Source organism: Orbicella faveolata, unplaced genomic scaffold, assembly GCF_042242905.1.
Source record: "Orbicella faveolata isolate gen_17 unplaced genomic scaffold, um_ofav_v1 contig_25, whole genome shotgun sequence".
Lineage (NCBI taxonomy): Eukaryota > Metazoa > Cnidaria > Anthozoa > Scleractinia > Merulinidae > Orbicella > Orbicella faveolata.
The window spans coordinates 16,049,828-16,072,198 of NW_028301553.1; the positions used below are offsets into that span (position 1 = coordinate 16,049,828).

The window sequence follows — 22,371 nt, forward strand, 5'->3', positions numbered from 1 at the left end:
TTGTAAATAGTGCTTGTCGCTTCCAGATGTCACGCGATTAGTCACGCTATTTTCACCGAAGGACCGGAAACAAAATAATTCTTAAAATCATCGGTTGTAGACTGAGCGGTCCAATCTGCGACTGTTATTTTTATTCGGTGAGAGGAAGTCTTAAAGCTATGATTTCTTGGAAGTAATTCCCTACTGTTTGTTTATTCGGTCAACTCCTCGCTGTTGTCCATTTGACATCATGGCGGTCGGCGAGTTCTTCTTCACTCCGTTAGTTCTCTACATCATTCCAAAATATTGCCACGACGAATTCTTCGTCGACTTGAACTTCTTTCACGGTATGTTTGACAGTCTTTGAGGTCACACAGCCATGATTTTATGTATTTATTTGGAACAGTCAGGAGGGAGTGTTCGAGGATTGCTTTCATTTTCAATGTGAACGGGGTGTGTTCCTAGGACTTCCTAGAATGAAGCCACGATGTTGGTACAAAACAGTGCGCGATCTGTGAAAAATTTTGAATTAAATTCGTGGCTTTAGACCGGGCTTTGATGTTTCGTGCCTCCTTACTAACTAATTGAAAATTTATAATATTTCGCCCCAATTTCGCTATCGTAAGTAAGCTATGTTGTTAGAACGGCATGGGTTTTTATGTTGTGTGTGATTTTTCTGCAGTTGTTTGTCTGAAGATTGCACTGAGTAAACTTTTGGGATATTTTATTGTTGCTTTAGCTTCCATTGGTAAGTAAAAGTTTATGCTAATTAGTGAAGCAGAAGTTGTATGTTTCAAGGGCGTTCGGGTCACGCGAAGATGTCAGCAGTCATAGTCAGTCACGCGATGTTTTTCTTACAATTGTGGGAATACATCTGCATTGGACTGGACTAAGGAATAAAAGGCGTTTATAACAATGAGCAAATGATCAAGCTCCCACCACCAGAAGAGAAAAAATATCTTGCACAGTTTCTATAAACTCAAAGTTGTGAAACACGAGCGGAAACCCTGGATGAGTACAAGAGATCTAGAAAACTTCAATAACTTTCGGGGCGCGTTACTTTAATGTCAGACTTAGGTAATTCCCCTGAAATAAAACTGCCAATAGATTTTTGTTCAAACTTTGTCCACTGAATATTTATCATATGAGAACTTTAATTATAAAATAAAAAAAGGGGGGTGCCCATGCTCGTTAAGGAGGAGCGAGGCACTAAAAATGTCCCATTTTAGCATTATTTAATGCTTATTACAAGAACGAATTCCAAGTTATTGTAAACTCTTTGTGAGCCAAGACTCATGAAAACACGTCTCAAACTACAGTCAATACTTGTGTCGGACACAAATAAACTTTTTAAGTTTGATTTTGACAGACAGCTAAATCCCTGTTAAAATATTGGAACCAAATTGCTTGCCACGGCTATCAAACTGCAAAATAGAAAAGACTACAGTGCAGCTGCTATTTTCCTTATTTATTCAATTTTCAATAGAAATCAGATCAGTCTTTTCTCCCGCAAAGCTAATGATTAGTTGATTAAAATGACTGGAAAAAAATTTGGGGTGCCCGAGCTCGTTAGTGATGAGCCATAGCCATTTTTCAACTGACAGAACTCAATATCAAGGCAAATCCGCCATGTTTTCAATGTGCGCGTGCACGAACGCGCGCTAATGACGCCATAAATTATGCGCAGTGAGGATGCGCAATGCAAATGTGAGGAATCACCTTAAAGAATTGCACCGATTCAAATTGTCAGCTAAAAAATAACGCGTTTTTTAACTGACAATTGAGTTCTGAGATCAAAAAAAGTTTAGATGGCCGAGAAATGTCCTAAAATTATAAAAGATATGGCTGAGAGATCCACGAAAATTTTGTCGAGAACTGAGATTAAGAATTCGTTATTAATAAATAGTAAATGCCAAAGAAACATGCCCAGAGTCATACGCCTGGACTTACAATTTCAAGTGATAAAAGCAGTAAAGGTGGATAAAAGTTTTGTTTCTCCATTTCGTTTTAGCTAAGTTACCTCAGATAATCAAGGTTCTACGAGCGTCCAGTGTGGAAGGCCTCAGTTTACTGTCCTTTATCACTGAACTCACGACAATGACTGGCACCTTCAGCTACAGCTCCGCAAGGGGATTTCCATTCAGGTAAAAAGAATCATTTCTTAATATAAGACCTATATGGCTAGCTCCGTGAACGGGCAAGATGAACCAATTCCTGCGCTGTGATTGGCTAACCGAGGGGGCGAGACGGCGCTATCTTGCAACAAAAATTTTCCCGAAAGCCATATGATAAGTCCTCTATTGAGCAAGGTTGTTGCAGTCACGATGGCTGGATATTGGCCTCGTTCTTTTGTTGCGAAAAAAGAACTTGGCCAGCATCCAGCCATCTTGACCTCACGCTTGGTCATATTCGTTCACTTGGTACTGGATCGGAACTAGCTTGCAACTGAGGTTAATTCGGGGAGTCATTTCAAATGCAAATAGCATTCATCTCTTTTTAACGATATTCCCCGCATGAGCCCCTACTGCAAGCTTAAGTAGTCTTTGTATAGCTGCATAGTATCTTTCTTGAGATACTTAGGGGTTTAAAGAACCATACACACACCCCAATTTAATTTTCCTTTTTCTTTTGTTTCAGCACGTGGGGCGAGAGCCTGTTCAAAGCTATCCAGACCTGTTTCCTTGTTATGTTGTTTTTCTACTACTCTAGCAGACCTTTGGCAGCCGTCTTGTTTCCCTTTCTTTATGGTGCCATTGTTTATGTGGTGTTATCTGGACTGACACCCATTGCTGTCCTGGTTCAGCTGGTTTCTCTTAACATCCTCTTTCTTAGCATAAGCAGGGTGAGTTTCTTTTTTCATGCTCTATAAGCTGTGTCGAGCTGTGCTAATAACCCGTGTCGAGCCAACAAAAAAATCTGGCCAATCACGACAGACACAAAGAACGGAATGAACCAATCGGACGCCGAAGCCGACACTCGTCAGAGGGCGGGAAAAGATGCAACCAGTGTTGAGCGTTCAAATCAGGCGCCGGGCGGGAAAACAATTACATTACTTGCAAAAAATTTCGGACGTTTAATTTTCGGGCACTTTTTATCTCACTTTGGACAAATTTGAGACAAAACTTTTGGACACTTTGCTGAAACATAGCTAACGTAAGTTTACGCCTATAAATTACGTTCTAGACATGAAACAACATCTGCGAAAATAATAGTTTTACTGCACCTTCGAGGTTTTACAGATGCACCGTCGGGGTCAAGTCGTTTGTTCCATAAAGGAAACTGACGGCTTTGGTGCTAATTAAAGTGCTATAATGTACTGCAAATATTTCGGACGCTTAACGTTTCGGACGGTTTTATTTTCGGACACCAATTTTTGTCCGAAATTAAAATCGTCGGAAATGTTTTACAAGTAATGTTTCCAGAAAACGAGTTGGGTAAAACCTTTCAAGCTCGGAAAAACATGCAATCAGCGTCGATGGCGAAAACATTGGATTCGTCGTCAAGGGCGGGAAAGTCGAAAAGGAGAAGTTTGTGTGTAATGGGTGTTTCTAACCAGACAAATTTTTGATAAAGGAATTCAACTTCGATTTCTTTTAATGTTTCCGAGTCATCAAGGCAAAAATAAAATTGAAGAGGTTTCGTGAACGATTTAAAATAACATGAAATGGCTGGTTACACTCGCTTTAGTTCTAAGAAAAGAGTATATCTTTTTTGACACAAAATTTACAGTCTAATTAGAAATCAATATATGCTGACCAGGTGGTTATATCCTCAGGTTTCGCAGATCGCGACCAACTTCCGTAACGGCCACACAGGTCAGCTATCGTTCGTTATGGTGGTGATGTTACTGTTTAACCATGCCGCCCGCATCTTCACAACCCTGCAGGAGACTGGAGACAAGTACATGCTGATGACGTTCATCATCTCGACCATATTTAATGTAACCATGGTAACACAGATTCTCTATTACTGGAATGTGAACATTGACGAGCAAAAGAAGAGAGCTTAGAACAGTTTCAGATTTTCTATTCATCAGAAAACCCGCCGATACTGCCTTAAACAATGGCTTGCTTACCCGTTGATTCCAAAGATTTTGGCATAGAATTTTACCAGGAACAAATGCCAATAACCTTTTCCAGCTTATCTTTATACCAAGTTTATCCCTAGAACGAGTACTTATATGATATTTCTAATCCGGACTTTCACTCGGAAATAAGTAAAACCAGACAATCTATCGCATTTTCAGTGTCACTGATTTTATTCGTGTAGAAATAAAGTTTTCATGTTGCTATTTCAGTGCTGTGCACGAGTTGATGTCTACATAAACATATGATCGTGTAGATAAGGCTTCTTTTCTTGTAATATAAGAGAAAAATCTCTGAGTTTTGATTGGTTTTTACACAAAAGGGTTTTCGTTAGTAAACGTAACTCCGAAGTTCACCCGAGGCCAAGATGATCCGAAGACTTCCGGAGATCTCCGCACTTTATCAACAGTTACGAGAGTCCTCCGAAGATTGCCGAAGGACGTTAGACACTGTGATCACTCTGACTTTGCTCTTTTAGTTAGGAAAAAAAGCGCGCAACCTTTACAAATTACAGAAGTACTATTTTAATACATGAATATTCAGGCATACTTGGAGAGAACATACAGTCCCCAACTCTTTTTTAACAACAATTGATTGGCACTTTTTTCAAGAATTCTCGTTTTCCAGACTTCTCAAATGTACAAACTAACTGTCCTTAAAAGTATTCATGAATTTCTTTTAACTGAGTTATTTAACTTAGTGACTGCCACTTAATTTTCTCTCGAAATTAATGATATGACTACCGTGAAAAAGCTTTTTTTCTATGAAAATAGATAAACACACGTTTCTCTACGTGCTATCCTCAATAAATATCAAAATGGCTATAAATATTCCTATTCTATAAAGCTTCATGTTTGAAGTATACTGTGTTTGAACCACTGTAAATCCTTACAAGCTTAAGTCGAATGAAAGAGTTATGCTTAACAATCTTCAAACTTTCCTCAGTACAAAAATCGCACAGTCCATGACGTGTCTAACACGATGGAATAACGTTTATGTCGTGCTTCAAATAACTGTTCGAAGCGTTTTACATACGAAACTACAAACCTGCCCTCAACTCCCGAGAGGAATGCAGCGAATTCGCGGACCTTTTATTCTAATAATTATCTTAACATATCTAGAGACTCTTTGTACTTTGACACTCGCTAATTATATCATATCATTCGTTTTTATTCATATTTGTACCTTATTATTTATCTCATGCATTTTACCCCCAACATTCTTTCACTTTTCACACGTTTTTACTTTACATCTGTATATAAGCCTTACGCGAAATACTTTTTCTTATCCCTGATGATGCCGTAGATCGGCGAAAGCTTGGATTTTTTAAACGATTTTAATATCATTTTACAGTAGTGTAAGGCCTCAACTGAACTTGTGCCACTTTCAAATAACTGTGTTTAACCTTATAGTTTTAAAGCGAGAACCACCTAGTTTTATTACATAGACGATATTACAAGGCCGCGCGGAGATACGACATTTCTCTTCGAGTTTCAACACTCGAAGAGAAATTTCGTATCTTCAAGCGGCCATGTAATGTCCTATTTATTATCTAAACACGGCGAAATAACGAACCATTTAACTTTCGCTGAGAAGGGCGCGATTTACTATGTTACCGTAGCAACAAGATCTTTTCACATGTGATAACATGTTATTTTCACGTGTGAAGATATCATGTTTTCGCGCGAAAGCTCACCTGGTATTTCATCGGTGTTTATATAATAAAAAGTTTTACTATATCCCAAATTGTAAGTAAATTACAATTTGCGCCTTAACCCATGAGTGCAGCCATCTCTCATCGCACGCGGCCGTAGCGCACATTTCTTGTTACGCGCGTGGAGGCCGCGCGTGAAGAAAGGTGGCCTCCATTCAGACTTGACCGCCATTTATTGCTCTCCTTCACGTTTAAAGAGTCCCGTTGTTGATTAGAATGTTATGAAGGCGCCATTGCCTGTTATGCAGACTTGTCAGGCTAGAGTTATCAACAGTAGACGCGTTAAGTGACGTTAAAGTTTGGTTTGCCACAGGGGCGATAGCGGTCGATGAAGTTCGATTGTAAGGTAATAACTGAACAATCTCGGCGATGTTAAAACCAACAGCACACAGAAAATAAACGACAACCAAATACTGCAGGTGATACAGACAGCGGGACAGGGGAACGGGCACTCGGTGATGCCTGAAGGAAAAAGAGCGAAAGAGAAACCCATGGGTATCTTTGTTTTTTCAAGCTAAAAAATATAATAAACTAAACTAAAAAAATAAACAACATACCCAAGCGACTTTCAGTAGAGATACATACTCGAAATGATTTGTACAGTCAAAATGATTTGCGTGCAACTTCATACTAAGTACCCCAATGGGTCATTTTTCTCAAAGTGAGTCTTGATGCCCATCCTTTCATATGAAAATGCATTCGCATGCACCAGGCCTCGCTTTGATAGAAAGGCTTAGGTCAACTCGGAAATGGGCTATTAGCTTTACTTGGGAAGAGATACACACACCTGACAAGGTTACGACAGGGGTGGGGTGGGGTACTCCTTACAATTTCGTATGGGGTAAGCCGCCATGTTCTTGACATGGTAATCTTATTGAATTTATCTTCCAGTCCCAAAACTATGATTCCATCGTACGTGTTTCAGACCTGAAGTTGTATTTGATTATCAAACATATGAAGTAATGGGAGGTTTGCAGCTTACCTGAATGTCTGGCTGTGTGATCGTCTAAGCATTAGAATGACAAAAACTCCGAGTTCAACATTTAACACTAGTGATGTGACATTCCCCAGCACTGTCACAGTTCCCTGAAAGAAGATCACGCACAAACTGTTAACAAGAAACAACTCTGCTTGAAGAGAAGAGCTGTCCTAGATAAATGACCAGAGCCCCTTGGCAAGTAAAGATGAAAAACGATGGTAAGGATGGAAATGAGTGGCAATATAGTTGCAGCTTGCACAATGAAGGAACATTTCTTTAAGGAAACACTTGCTGATAGCGCCTGGGGGTACTCCCTGTAATGGCCCACACCGAGAGGCCCCGCCCAAAAGGGTTACCTTTTTCAGGCTTCAGGTATATAAAAGGGCAGGGATGTCACAGGCTGAGGTATATGAAAGGGGTAGGGAAATCCATCATTTAGGTATTTAAAGGCCTTTAGTTAAAATATTTTGAACAGATGCACCTTATGGCTGTATGGTTAAACTTATTAAGCAAGACTTCATTAACTTCATTTCAAGGGTTTAGAAGAGGGATGCAGTGTTCTTAAGTACGTATGTGAAAGGGGTTCCTTTTTTCAATAAAAGGTACACAAATGGAGTACCGTTTCTGTCAAAATGGACCTTCCCTGCATAACACTTTGCAAGGTACCCCCTCCCGGGGGGAGGGGGGGGGGGGAAAATAGCACTCTTGCATTTGTCCACCACCTTTTCTATCCTTAAAAAGACGCATTAGGGTTGGGCTTATCTTCTCTCTGACGTTCAGACCAAACTTCCTGTGGAATAAAGGGGAGGGGGACGGGAGGGAGGGGTTTAGACTGACAGCAAAAGATCACTCACCACCGGATTTAATGCGGCTACAGCAAAGAGAAATCCAAACAGCGACAAAAGAATGGCAATCTTTAGAAACCTGTGGATAAATATGGACGGAACGATTCTTAAGTAGCTTCATCATTTGAAGAATACACAACGGTATGGGACAATATTAAAGGCCCTGTTTTGTTTTGTGGGTGTCAAGGAGAATTCCTAGTTACTTTACCTTGTAATTTCCTCATCAACCAGGGATCAACTATTAATCGCTCATTGATTGTTCCGATCCCTGAATTATTATTTCCTAATGTGTCAACAAATTTTCAGAGATCATATTACAAGAAATGAATGGCAGTCGGTCATGAAAATTAACATTTCAGTCTGATTACTGACCATCTAATGTGAGCTTTACAATAGATGCCTTCCCATTTGGACTTCATCTCCTGCCAGTTAGTTTGAGTTGTGGAATAAAAAGAATCAAACCAACTGTCAACTGTGGAAATAAACACAAAAGTATTTATTTACTTCCCTGACAATACAGGTTGCAAAAATACTGTTTATAACCTTGATTTGTAAGCCTCTGCCCTCTCTGTAAAGGCTCTCTGTCTAGAAAGTCTCTCCTTTTCAAAAAGGTCTTGAAAGCAATTAGTCTGCAAGTGATATATGTAATGGATGTTTTGTGTCTAAGAGATATTCTGTGAAACCTTTGCTGCTTAGAATTGCTGTAAACTTTGACATCCCAATAGCCTGCAAACAGGCTCACATTGGAGCACAAGTGTGAGTGGCATAGCTGTGAGCACGGAATTGAGCGGTGGTGCATTTATGTTTTTTTGACTCCACCCTGCCGGATCACTTTGCTGTTTGCTGCTTGTGCGTGGGACTCAAAGGTGAGCCTGCTTGCAGGCTAACATCCTAAGATCACAATAACATACCACCCATGTACAGGCAAGTCAGGCATAGGAGGGTATGGCCAAGAGAGGTGTCGCAGAGAAGGTAGGATAAAGGCAGTGCACAGCTACAGACCAGAAATTGCCACTGAGAATGACAACTAGGAGGGAGAGAACAGATAATGATGATGATGATGATGACAACGATGACGATAATGATGATGATGAGAGTTTCACATCTAAAATAACATTAATGCAATCTGCTTACCCATATGTTTCATTCCTGCTCCCATAGTAAGAAATGATACAGCAACACTGCTAATCATAAACACTTGAACTAGAAGAGCAATCCATCCATAGCCAGGATAATTTGATTTTATAATCTGTGTACACAAACAAAGTATGTTTTCAGTTAGAAGCCAGAAATTTGTTGGAAATTGACAGAGAGACACATGTGGATGTAATCTAAAAGAGCTGAACTGCAGTAAAAGAGACTGAACAATAAGCTGAGTACCTTACATGTATTTAGAAAACAGCACTAAGAAAATATGCACGCTGATTGGTTGAAAATCGTGTTTCTGTAACTCGATGGAAACACAGAACTAGCACGAGCTGTCGATGTAATGATGGCATGAGCAAAGAGAATTTACATTTTGATAATCAAAGTTAACAAGTTGTTTTCCCTCGTGAAAGTTTGGGAGCACTCAAAAAAGCTGTGGAAAAACTCGCCTGCGGCTCGTGTTCCCACAGCATTTCTTGTTCTCCCAAACTTCCACTCGTGTTTCTATACCTCGATAGAAACATGGAGAGCATGTTTTCTATTTCTTAATGATTATACGGTTAGGCCCATGAGTGAACAACATGAACCCAATCCTGCACTGTGATTGGCTCTGAGCGTGCAAGATGGTGCTATCTTGCCTGCTCAGGATTACTGGTGTGTACCACGAGTATGTAGTGTTATTTTTTCATGTAATAAATTCTTTATTGACCAAGCTTGTTCAGTGAAAATTGCTGGATATTGGCCTCCTTTTTTTGCACATTTACGGACCTGGACTCTGTATCGGTCCATAAACACGCAAAAAAAGAACTTGGCCAATGCGCTTGGTCAATATTTATATATATGTGCATGAATTAACAATGCTTCCAAGAGAGGAAACTAAAAAAAATTAAAGTAATGTGCTCACCTTTGTAAGAGGAATTGCTGATGTAACACCATTTCTTGCAGCCCTGTAAGAAATGCATAGCAAGTTAATGCAATCACCATGGCAACTGGTAAATTTCCAAGCAATGATTACAACTGCCTAGAAAAATTCTCCCATGTCATTGGTTGTTACCTATATTGTATGTGGGCTACGGAAATATCGTAACATGCAATATGAACATACACAAATTGGCACATAAATTACGATGCAAACTCACCAAAAAATTATGACTGCCACACAAGTCAACAACCCAGCAATAACAGATCGATAAAATCCACGTACCTGCAAAATTAATATTTAGTACAAATTCTAATGAGTTTTAGGTTGCTTAGCAATCAAGAAACTTTCATATCCAAAAATTATGTGTCTGAGTGATATAAAGATAATTTATGGTACATTGAAAGCAAAATCTTATTAACCATTTTGGTTAATCATCAAATAAAAACACTAATAAAGTTCATTATCTGCCCCTACCTCTGAAATGGAAGGCTTAACTTTTGCAAAAAGTACTGGAAGGATATTCACAACTGCACCTAAACATCACACAACAAACAAAACATAGCTTATCATAAACATTGCCAAGCCAAGCCTGAGGGCTGAACTTCTGATTGCAATAATTAACCATAAAGGAAAAGGAGGATTTGTTTCTCTTGGATCAGAAACTCAAAAAATGATCAATTGTGAGCACGTAATTGTTCAGTGTGTGGTATTGCAATTTTTTTCCCGTTAAATTTTAACTATAAGCGTAACCAAGATTGTAGAAATTGTGTACGCAATATATCAGGGACTTTCCAAGAGACACAAATGTGCGAGGAATATGTTGGAAGAAAAGTCAAAAACATGCCTGGGGTTAATTTGTGCCAAAATTTTGCCTTTGCACGTACTTCCTTCTTCTCAACCAGGGTATTAACCTGGTTTGAGCCTGTGATCCAATTCAAAACCAGTACCTGGTCAGCGGTCAACTTTGAAAAAAACATGTGACCTCGATGAGCTATAAACCTGAGCTGGAGATATGGGTAAGTGATACTGGTCAGTGGCTAACTTATGTTGACAGCTGTCAATTAATCACAACATGGATGTCCAATATCAATGATGTACCTATGGTAATGGTAGTGCTACTCTCTTATTTTTCAAGGTATTGAGCTTGGCATACTGATGTACGTACAGATGTGTGTACAGACAGTTGCGTGATGACCAAAATTTTTTAGATTGATGGGTAACCAAATTTTCTATGGTATGGGGCTCTGCTCCTGCACCTTTGGCATGTAGGAGCTCCGCTACAATCATTATGTCCAGAGTGTCTGGTAAAATATAAGTATTAACAAGTTGAACTGTAAACACCTAGCTTCTAATGGAAGTTAAAATAAGAAAACTCCTCTGGATTTAGAACTTCAAGAAAGATTAATTTCAATTGCCAAAATTCCAATTGAAAATAAGTCATTAGGCTTTTTACATAACTTATAAATTAAAAATACAGTTTATAGTTTAGTCACTAAGTTTACTTACCCATTGCAACAGTACCCAGGACAAAAGGCTGACCAATATGTTTCAGGTCACCTAGAATTTCAATGTTGCTCCACTGGCTTTTTATGTGCAAAGTAGTCCAAACCTAAAGAACAACAATGGTGTACGATAGTTTCGCACTACACAGTCACACATTTAACACACAGTAATCTAGCATCGCAGAACTACCATCTGTGCAAAGCACTACCAGCTTCACTTACCAATACACGCATGCAATAGATTAGAAATCAAATCCAACAGCACTAAATGCAATTCCACTACATCATGGAACATCAGATTAACAAATTGACATCAGTTTTTTATGCGTCCGTCTTCTTATTGATGATAAATTGCATCATAACATTGTCAAAGTGGCTGTGGAACCACGAACTGCAGGTGAGTGGTTCCACAGCAAACTTTGACAATGTTATGACGAAATTTATCATCAATAAGAGGACAGCCACATAAAAAACTGAAGTCAATTTGTTTTTTACAATAACAAGACCCCAAAATGGTCAAATGCAGGGAACAAATGAGGAGAAAAGACACCGTACACTTGCCGTAAACAAAGATAAGTGAATTTTATTCAAAATGATGCAAACATCGTCTATAGCTTTTCTCGCTTTTTGATTGGCTACTTAAAATAGTCCATAAAATCTCATTGGTTAAAAAGTTGACAGTTTGACAGCTGAAAGTTGAAATTGAAACCTTGCATAAATCAAAATTTTATCTGCCTGTACTCTTAGTGATGATAAAAATGAGCCAATCAGCATGTGAGAAATTAGACAGTTATTGTAAAATTCATGATTGATATGTTTTCATGCAAAGAAAGACTAGTATAAATTCCTACACATATGATATACAGGGCGACATGATTGATCATCGTGGTTACAAGTACAAAGTCAACTTAAGCAGTTGTGAAATTAAAGCCTGAAAAATTGAATGGAATCGAGCCCATGACCTCTGTGATATCAGTGCAGCGCTCTAGCAACTGAGCCACTGTTCCAGATAAGTGAGGGGTCTCAGGTCAAAAACCAGCAATTTGAGCATAAAACATCTCTGACCTGGATTTGATAATTTTCTGGGCTATATAATGATATGTAATTCTACACTAACATCTAGTTGTACAAGTCAATAACCACTTCAGTGACATACTTACAGTTACAATAAGAATCAGACATCCCCCAAGGAATGTTACTACTGATACAAATGGTAGAACAGAAGAATTAAGGAAAATAATCAGGACGGCACAGCTCCACACAAACACTGCCAGTGGGTACCCCACACTGAAAAAAAATTAAAGAGAGCAAATAATTCAATAATAAATATCAATGCTGGACCGTAGAGAATAGGTATTTTCTCATTAATAATTAGTCAAGTTTGTGGTTAAAGCACGGTCCACAGATCAAGTGGCCCACATTGCTGACATAGGAGGTGCTCTTAAGGGATTCAACAAGAATGGTCTCTTTCCCAATATGTATGCCTTTTTAAGATTCTTCCAACATCGGATGAGCGAGTTTGTCTACAGCACAGGTGTCTGTCAATTATTTTCATTAAGCATCATAACCAAGTAACACAAATACAAAAGGCTACGAATATGTCAAGATCTAAACTACATTTATCTGCTTTAAATTTGTTCTATATCTATGATGCTACACGTGTAAATGCCCTCAAAGTTGTTTTACCTGAACAGTGTAAAAAGTTCCAAATGCAGACTCAACATGAGAAGGAAGAAACCACTTGAAGAGATTCAGTGCAAGAGATTGCAATTCCACTTACTTGAGGTTTAGAAGTTGAGCACAAGCTTTACTGCCAGCAAGAGAATAATTGACAAGGACAGAAATACTAAAACAACAGAAAGAACAAATAATAATTATCATGTTCAGTAACTGGCTTATGATATTTTTATTGTACAAATAAAATTGACAAGGAAATATCAGGACATGCAACAAAGACAAATATCATTTTCTACATCTTTACTTCTCTGTGATTAATTGGAGACGTAAGTGTCGAGTCTGGCATATGCAGATACTTAAAAAACAGGCAGTGTCGGACTTTGGACATTTCTTAGAAGCAATTATGGTTTTTGAAACATTCGTCCGATTCTTGATCTTGCAAGAAGTAAACATTGTAGTGCAAGGCATTTCTATTTACATGGAAGTTTCCATGTCGTGTTAAACAAATTAATACCATCCAAGCTATGACTAAGTACTAGTTGACATGTCTACTATTTAAATCTAGTTAGGGTTACAAAGTATAAAAATGATTTTCACGTCTTATTTTTTGTGTACTCCTAATACTCAAGCTCAAAACTGAAGGACAAAATTATACTATAAACAGAAATCCTCACCGAAAAGCTACAAAACTGAAAATATCAAAATCACTAATCTTGGGTTAGCTTAATGGAGCTTTGATCAACCTGGACCAGGAGCTTTGAAAAAAGGAAAATGTTTGTGCAATTTAACTCAATATTAAATTACATTGTATGAGTTGTAAATAAAAGAGGTCTTACAACATAATAAGTATGATCACTTTAAAGAACTGCCTTGCACCATTGCCCAGGAAGAGTTCTGCTAGAGTGTGAAGACTGGGCTGGTAATTATTGAACCTCTCCAGATTGTCTTCTGCCAGTAACACAGTTTCATCTAATTCAGCTGCAAGATAAAGATACCAAACAGATATACCGGTAAATATATATGAAACTTTCTCACAAAAAAACCCTGCTAAATCTACTGAGGGCTACATAAACTATGTAGCCCTAGTGCTTGATAAAACTGTCATGAACTTGCCATGTAGGAAGTACATGCGCAGGGTTGCTTTTCATTAAAATAAATATGAGTACACAATGCAGCCTTGTTCCTTCAACCCAAAGGGGGCAAGTAACCCTAGAAATGAGGTTGCACACAATGACGCAAAACATTGTGGATGCCAAATTCACGTACACAGAAACTACATACATGCATCACTCCTGTTTATCTCTAGCTCCATCTCTGATTTGCTAGTTTCATCTTCTTCCTCAATGCCTTCATCATCACTAAGGGGAACATCTTCATCTGGCGTAAACTAAAGTTATAACAATCATTTGGTCGTCAGTGTGCATATAATTTTGTTAAGGAAATAATATTGACTGAAATGACTGGCTGACTATTGTGCATTAAACTTGCAACAGCACTAGCTGGATTATAAGCAATGATGCAACTGTCCAGAGAGGGGTGCTGGGGGTGCTTAATTTCCTCTTCTGAGAAAGAAGCAATGGCCAACAGCAGGGGTTTCAATACAATTTTCAGCAAGAAGGCAACTGGTTTCATCTGAGTGTCAGGTAGGCATCTTTTTGAACTGAACTTCTTTGTAAGAAGAACGTTCCTCTACATGGTCAAAACAGGCAGGTAAAATTGTCCTCATAGCCAGTCAATTCAATGCCCTCTTGCCAGTCCTGCTGGCAGGATGGACAGCAATTAACTGTACCTACATGCTATTTTAAATTTGTTATTGTATTCCAGGACATTTTTTGAACATTTCAGCTGGCAGTTGATGAAGGACACTAAGAATATACTTTTATTAGCACATAATTCAACTCTAACTTGGAAAAATGATAATACAGAAGATGTGTTTTCTTTGTGCCATAACCAAAGATCTTTGAAAAATGTATTAATTTTATTATTAATTACCATCCTTGGCTGGCATTCCTTTTTTTTTTTTGTAGGTCACAACTGTTAAATAATAGCATGTCTACCACTACATGTAATCTTGACTTACTGCTGCAGCAGCTGTTTCACACAGGTCTTGTTTTTTAGCCAGGTAGGCTTGCTGTAACAGCTCCACAAAATAGAATACTAACAAAATCTGCAACATGAAAATAATCACCTCAAGAAGATTAACATTACACAGGGCTTGAAAAAAACTTTCATTACAGCTTGCCCTTTGGACAAGCAGCTCTAAAATTTTTCTTGCCTGGGGCAAGTCTTAGTTGCCTTTTTCTGTTACACATGTACTTAGTTGGTAGATGATTTGCCTCGGCTATTGCCCATCAGGCAAGTGACAATGAAAAGTTACTAGCCCAGCAGAAAAATCTACTGGACGACCGCATGGCACTTTTTTCAAGCCCTGATTACACAAACATATAATAATTAAAGGGTTAATCATAACAATTACAATTTCCTCGAATGTGATTGGTGCATAAACTGCTGTATTTTGCTCTAATTAATCTTCAAAGTTGTAATCGGACAGTGTAATTGGACAGTTGGCTGTAATCGGACACCTGTAATCGGACAGTTACATGAACCAATCATTTTAAGTCCTCTCCACTAAATCAGCCAATCACAGCATTGATTACAATCACTATAGTAACCAAATCAAGAGACTGTCTTTGTAAAACTTTGGAGGTTTAGTCTCTGGTGACTGTTTTGAAAGAAACAACCACCATTTTGCAAGCTATTCTTCATATTTTTAATATTATGATATTTAAAAATGACTATTAAAAGCGCTTTTTCAAATGAAACTTTTACTTTTGTGGGAAATTGTAATGGTTATGATTAATTGGTAACAGGACATTGCGTCATCCAATTCAGTCTGTAATCACACTCGTGATTAACAAATTGGACTCCCGCTTTGTGGTCATCTGATTTTGTTAATCACTCGTATGATTACAGACCGAACTGGACTCCACTCAGTCCTATTACCATTATTAATATTAAATTAGTTTCAAGTGTGTCAGAAATTGCTTTCTACAGAAATAAAACTTGAAAACATCTTGAGTAGAGGACAGTGGAAGTACTGCTCTAATGTTTTCAAATAGATGCTAATTCAGAGGCTATGATAGCATCACATAATTAAATGCTACTACTGCCACTAAATGCACAGGCAATCAATATAATGCTTTACTCTAAAGAAAATGAAACATATTTTTGCCTCAGTAAGCAACCATTAAGTTAAAGTGCAACTACAGTGCTACATATGGTACTGTCGTACTTTATATAGAGTATTTTGCAGTTCCAGAAAAGATCCATACTCCCCTCACAAAAGGGATTGTGATTTCCTGTGGGTGGGGTGGGGGTTCTGTAAGACAAAATAATTTAAGGAATATATGAAGCTCAATTGGAATTTCAAGAGGGGTGGGTGGAGTCTTAAAAAAATCTCTTTTGTGGGGTTAAGGAGGTATGGATATTTTATGGAAAGTCTACACATTATAAGTCTAGTGGGTTATGTCAATAAAGTGTTTTCACCTGAATGAAGATGTCAATGAAGAGTGCCACAACAAAAGGTACAAATCCAGACTGAGAGGGATTCTCTGACAACCCTGCACCACAATACATGTATGTATGCGATGTTAACAATTTGCAAAACAAACACCTCTCTTGACATCAAATGTACAAATTATGAACAAAATTTCACTCAAATGACAATCTAAATTCATTTCCAATGAACCACTAATGATTACCACATTGTGCCTCAGATACAAGACAAAAACCAGTTAGGTTTTAAATTATGGTTAGTGGAGGACCTGTTAGTCAATTGACCAGTAGTGGTTTTAGTTGATCTCTGAGGGGTAAATGTCTCACCCATGGGAGAAATTTTACCATACTCCTAATCATTTAATGCTGTAAAAATTATGGCATAGAACCAAATGTAGATATATCTGTACATGCATTTCTGATGAGCTACAAGCTATTTAGACGTCCTCTCCCCCCATTTTAATGTTAGAAAAAAGGGCAATTTGGTTTTAGCATGCATCATTGATTTAGAAGGAGGGGTCGCTTTCTTTCTCATTTTTTCTCACTAAGATTACAAACTTGGTCAATTTATAAAAAGTTAAGATCACCCCTTCCCCCATTTCAATGATGGAAAAATGGTGTTTTGGTTTTAGCACAAGTTCATTCTTCAACATTGATTTGATTCCGAAGGAGGGGTGGCCCTATTTCTCATTTTATTCCGACCAAGATTACAATCTTTGTCAATTTCAATGAAAAATTTTAAGATCACCCAGGCTATGGAAAAAATGGTGTGTTTTAGTTTTAGCACAAGTTCATCATTGATTCAGGGGTAGGAGTGGTGTTATTTCTCATTTTATTCTGACCAAGATTGCTGCATAAACACTTAAATTGCCACTGATAATTGTACACCTACCTAGTGATCCAGTACCCAAAACAACAGCGATGGTAACAAAATCTTAAACATGAGAAAAATTAGCCAGTCAGAAAAATCAATAGACCTGCATAGCATTCAAACCATGAACTTTGAATTGTTACCAGCTTTTACAAGTTGCTTCATAATCATACAAGAATGCACAATCAGTACTTGTTTCCACAATGTCATGTTATAAAATAAATGAACAAATAGGCTCAAACAACCCACATTTCATGTATGCTAACCAATTGCAAGCTGAAGTAAATCTTCAACCACTCTTATTCTATGTCATTTTTAACTCTCAATTAGTACCCCCACATGAGTGTCTACAAATACACAACATGGTAAGATTTCCTCCGAGCTAAGCTTGTATGCATTTTATCCCCTGACTCCTTTATGTGTGGGAGGTGCGGTGGCCTTATAGTTAGTGCACTTGATTCCAGAGCAAGCGCTCCGCATTTGAGCCCTGGCCAGGGACATTGTGTTGTGTTCTTGGGCAAGACACTTTTCTCTCACACTCAGTGCCTATCCTCCCAGGTGTACAAATGGGTACAGGTGAATTTAATGCTGGGGGGTAACCCTGTGATGGACTAGAATCCCATCCAAGGGGGAGTAGAAATACTCCTAGTTTCTTCATGCCACTGAAACAGGGATAAGCTCCGGCCTGATGAGCCACTTGGCTCGTATGCAAACTTTACCTTTTACCTACTCCATTATGTTTGCATTTTTAGCTTATAAAGATATGTTATTTATTGTAGTAGGTCCACATCAGCCCTTTGGCTACCTTAATTCAAACCTAATTCATCAAATAAAGTATGTACATCCATGTATGTAAATAAAAGGTTCTAAGTTTTCTTTCAAATGAGTATGGTGACCTTGACTATTTCATGCAATATGATGTAAGTGGCATATAGTTGACAGCTTTGAGATGTTGAATTCTTCAACTTGTTTAATAAAATAACTGCCTTAAGGTGTCTTAAGGTGGCAGAACACAGTTCTAGGCACGCTAATGCAAAACAGCGTGCGCACATAAGGATTACAAAAACAACCCGAAACATGGCATCGCTACAGTGATCATTTTATTTGCTCAATGCTCACCCTATCTGTACTATTTTTCTTCATAATTGAACAGTGTATTTATTTAACGATTTTAGTCTTTTATTAGAAAGGCATGTTAGATAACGTAATGATGCAAAGAACCCAGCAATTCTCAGATTTTTCTCTGTTATCAAAAGAACCCGGTTAAATGAAGCACATGCGTAGTAAGTAAAAAATTGCGATTGAAAGGGGAACACATGTAGCTTTCTCCGAAATACACCTATTTCTCGAGAACTACTTATTATAATTTCACAATATTTGGCACAACAGTAGTTTGGGAAATAAGTAACTAAATTAGAATTGTGAAGTTTAACAGATGAAATTCTAGATATTCCAGTTACCCTTCGACAAGGGATAAAATTGACTTTCTTTCTGTTAAACTATTATTAACAAAAATAGTCTTAACATGTATGTGTGCATTGTTACAAGTTTGTTGCATGCAAATGATAAAGAAAATCTATTGACTAGAGTTTCTGCAAATAAACAAAACCGATTTTTAAGGCCTGTTTATATTTATTTATGGTACCATGGCAATGACACATACGTCTGCTTAACTATCAAAAACCGAACTTTGTGTTGTTAACTTGGATGATGTCGTTTTTGGCGACCAAAAGATTAAAGGTTTTAGAAAAAGAGGTGACTGAAACATGTATTCACCATTGTAGACTCGAAGTGTGTATGATTTCTGCAAAGCTGCTGGTATTTTGACCCGCTAGCCCTCGAAAACAAGTAAAAACAAGTAACTAAAGCCTGAGTTGTGGTGAGAAAACAAATCTTCCGTGAAACTCACCAAATTGCCATGGTGACCCTCAGATCTGTGGTCAGAAAATAAATTTTCCAATATTACATAGCCCAGCAAATTTGTTTTCGCCATAACTGATTGTCAGAAAACAAACTTTCTGCATTGTGTAACTCCCCAAAAGGTCGTGTTTTGTGTTCAGAATGGTTAATTCACCTTTTTTGTTTGTGAAAACAAGATGTAAATTCAAGCAATGTAACCAAATACAAACATGAAATTTAAAAACATTAGGCGATGCGCTGTCTTACAGGGTCGCTGGTCAAAACTTTATTTTCTTAAGAAATATTTGTTACAAGTGTTGGCGATCTGAAATTGAATTCTACGTGTCGCCAACAGTTCAAATGCCTTTCCTGGAAAATGTTTTGTCCAGTGCAAGTTAATACTTAATCAGTTAAAACACTTTTATCGCAGGCTTCAACTTCACGTGTAGATCTCTACATGTGTCTGTCATTTGATCAAACTTAGCTTTTTATGACGTCTTTTACCAAACCATTCAAACACCACCAAACATACCAAGTACGCGTGTGAGTGCACTACTCTAATCTTTGATTACTACTAGTTTAATATTAATTTTATTTATAGAACTGAAAACTTGTGAAAACTCCTAACTAGTTGGAGGTAGACCAGTTGGGTATTTAAAAAATGCAAGAGGAGTGACTTTGGGACAACCCAACACAAATTATCTATCTAGTGGAGGATTTGACAGAACCCAGGATCTCCAGATTGCAAATCCAGAGCCCTAACCACTAGACATGACTAGGCCATGCTACCTCCACAATCTGACATATTACTACCGAGAGGACCATTAAGTTTAAGAAAGGTTTTCGTACTTAACCCATTCCTTTTTGATGGAATCACCCTAAGCCAAATTTCAGGAGTGCTGCAGTCTTGAATTTTTCTACAATGCTGTCTTGCAGTCTTGATTTCTATCGCAAGGCTAAGATAGTCTTGTTTTTGCAAAAAATATATGTATTGAGCTTAAGCGTACTTTAGTGTCGCTATCTCGTTAGTCTCAAATTTATCCTGCCTGCGAAGAATAGCCTCAAAATCATCGAGATTGCACATTTGAAAATGAAACTTAACTCAACTCAGGTCTCTCGAAAAGGTTTGCGAAAACACCGTTTCACGTGCACGTGATTGGATAGGGTCTGTATGCTTCTTAAATTGTACACGCATTTTCAGCTGCAAAGGGACCCATGGCCAACCTATACAAAGAGGAAAAATCTCCAAACATTGCAGCAAATTCTGGAATGGATCTCTTTGAAAGTGCACGTAGGTAAAACGTAGTGGTTGCTGTCAAATGTAGGCTTTCATTAAGCTTTTTACTAATTACTTAAAGCTTAAGCTTATTACTTATTTAGTAACCTCTGAACTTTGCAGCTTCATGCATGTGTACGAAGTTAGGGACGGAAGGCCGAGACAACCAACCGCAATTTGTGTAAAATCAAACTTACAATATTGAAGATACCCAAGAACTTTCCATTTGTTTCCAGTAGTCGTACCAACAGCTAAACGTTGCAATTCTAGGCTCTCTGAGAGCAGATTTTCTTCGTCATTTTCGCGTTCCTCTACATCCTCGTCCTCCATGTTTTGATGGTGTGCAGGGTGTTCTGGGAAATATCGCGCTCAGAAAAAACAACAAAGTATTCCCTTCTGGGGAAGGCACAGGATTCAAGCCGACCTCAGTGTCTTTCTAAGTTTTTAAAGCGAGTAAATCCACTACCTTTCGGAATTTTTGGAAGAGCTAGACTTTCGTGCAAAGAAACCCCGTAAGAATAGAAAGTGACTAAGCAGCAGTTAATTGCCAATAACCTATGTTGTATTTTCATTAAAGTTTAAAGTTAAGAACAACTTATGCTCACAGTATATAATCGATCTTTTTAAAGACAAAGTAACTTTAATTTGAGAAATCCAGACTTTGTGATCCCACGATTCAAGACAGTGACTTATGGAAAACATTCAGTGTCGTATTTGGGTCCAAAACTATGGGCCAGACTTCCCAATCATATTAAATCATTAAGTTTTAATAAAGAATTTTAAAAAATACCTTAGGAAAAGGAATTTAATATATGAAATTTAAACATTTTAATTGATGCGAGCAGTGGATGCAAATGTCATATGTGTTCAACTTGACAATTGTCATCATTCTTAGTTAGCTTTATTCGTAACTTTAATCTCTTTTGTATTTTTATTTTGATAGATAGGCTTTTATCTTGTAAATAATTATAATGTTTAAAAATTTAATTCTGATGATTGTAACTCTTTTTAGGTGTTTCCAATTAGCAGCAATACTAAATCTCATTGACACGTGAATAAAGTTATTATTAGATCATCGTAATCTTCTGAGTATTTGATTAACATATAGGATGAGTCTAAGCCAATGTATGTCAACATTAAAATGAACCACAAATACAACAGCCCACAAACGAGCACGTTTTGTTGACAAAATACATTCAGGTCATGTGAAGAAGCCCTGAGTGCCACTTAAAGCTAATCAGGGGGTGGACAATAGCTTTTACAATTTTTTGGTCAAAAAATTCCTCTAGAGCAGTAGATATAGCTAGCAACCTTTGTGGCATTTCAGGTGTAAAAGTATGGGATTCCCAAACTTCATACCACTGAAATAGTGGGTAAAATCACGCAAGGGGTCAAAGGACAAATTGTTAGATGTTTGAGTGTGCACTAACGACGAGGAATCAACAAATTGAAAAAAAAAAATCAAACACAGGACTGGGTTAGTAGACAGCACTTGCTCGATTTTATCCATGGCTCCCCAAGCTAGCTTGCACGATATTTTTTTCAGCAGGTTTTGCTCTACAGGATTTTTTTGGGGAAAGTTAACCCCCCCCCCCCCCTCAAATAATTATAGCTTGTCCCTAAGCACATAAGACAGGCTCTGCGCATGGGCAATAATCCATCAGGGTCCGTCAGGGTCCGTCACGATGTGAACCATGAGCTCGAGATATCCCATGGCATTGGCAAGACAGACCCGTGATGATCACATTGCTGAGTGGACGGCCGGTGACCATGTTAGTGACAAAAACTGAACTTATAAAGCCGCCAAACGCCGGGGGATTTTGTTTAAAAGTTTCATATCGGACGAGATTTCAGGGAAGTGCAGTGTAGGGGTTGACAGTCGCGTGTACAGCATTGCGTTACTGACACAGTATAAACCTAG

The 22,371-nt window shown here is 38.0% G+C and overlaps 2 protein-coding genes across 3 annotated transcripts; one reads left to right on the top strand and one right to left on the bottom strand.

Moving 5' to 3' along the window:
* Positions 1 to 46: 46 nt before the first annotated feature.
* Positions 47 to 4,275, top strand: LOC110052903 (mannose-P-dolichol utilization defect 1 protein-like). 2 transcript variants are annotated; one of them, XM_020759092.2, is made up of 5 exons: positions 49 to 326; positions 662 to 727; positions 1,991 to 2,123; positions 2,617 to 2,821; positions 3,755 to 4,275. In XM_020759092.2, the coding sequence occupies exons 1-5, from the start codon at positions 230 to 232 to the stop codon at positions 3,986 to 3,988; spliced, it is 735 nt and encodes a 244-aa protein (XP_020614751.2). In that variant the 5' UTR covers positions 49 to 229; the 3' UTR covers positions 3,989 to 4,275. The 2 variants fall into 2 exon arrangements, with proteins under 2 accessions (XP_020614752.2, XP_020614751.2); XM_020759093.2 differs by lacking the exon at positions 662 to 727 and having other exon boundaries at positions 47 to 326.
* LOC110052700 (uncharacterized) lies at positions 4,214 to 20,822 on the bottom strand. Its single transcript, XM_089293156.1, has 17 exons — positions 20,648 to 20,822; positions 17,297 to 17,338; positions 16,396 to 16,469; positions 14,930 to 15,016; positions 14,131 to 14,236; positions 13,686 to 13,827; positions 12,953 to 13,018; positions 12,333 to 12,459; positions 11,177 to 11,279; positions 10,145 to 10,203; positions 9,888 to 9,952; positions 9,653 to 9,695; positions 8,737 to 8,851; positions 7,975 to 8,074; positions 7,612 to 7,681; positions 6,761 to 6,864; positions 4,214 to 6,240 (listed from the first exon to the last, which is right to left on the bottom strand). Exons 1-17 carry the CDS (start codon positions 20,778 to 20,780, stop codon positions 5,970 to 5,972), a joined length of 1,707 nt encoding a protein of 568 aa, XP_089149282.1. The 5' UTR covers positions 20,781 to 20,822; the 3' UTR covers positions 4,214 to 5,969.
* Between the last annotated feature and the right edge of the window lie 1,549 nt (positions 20,823 to 22,371).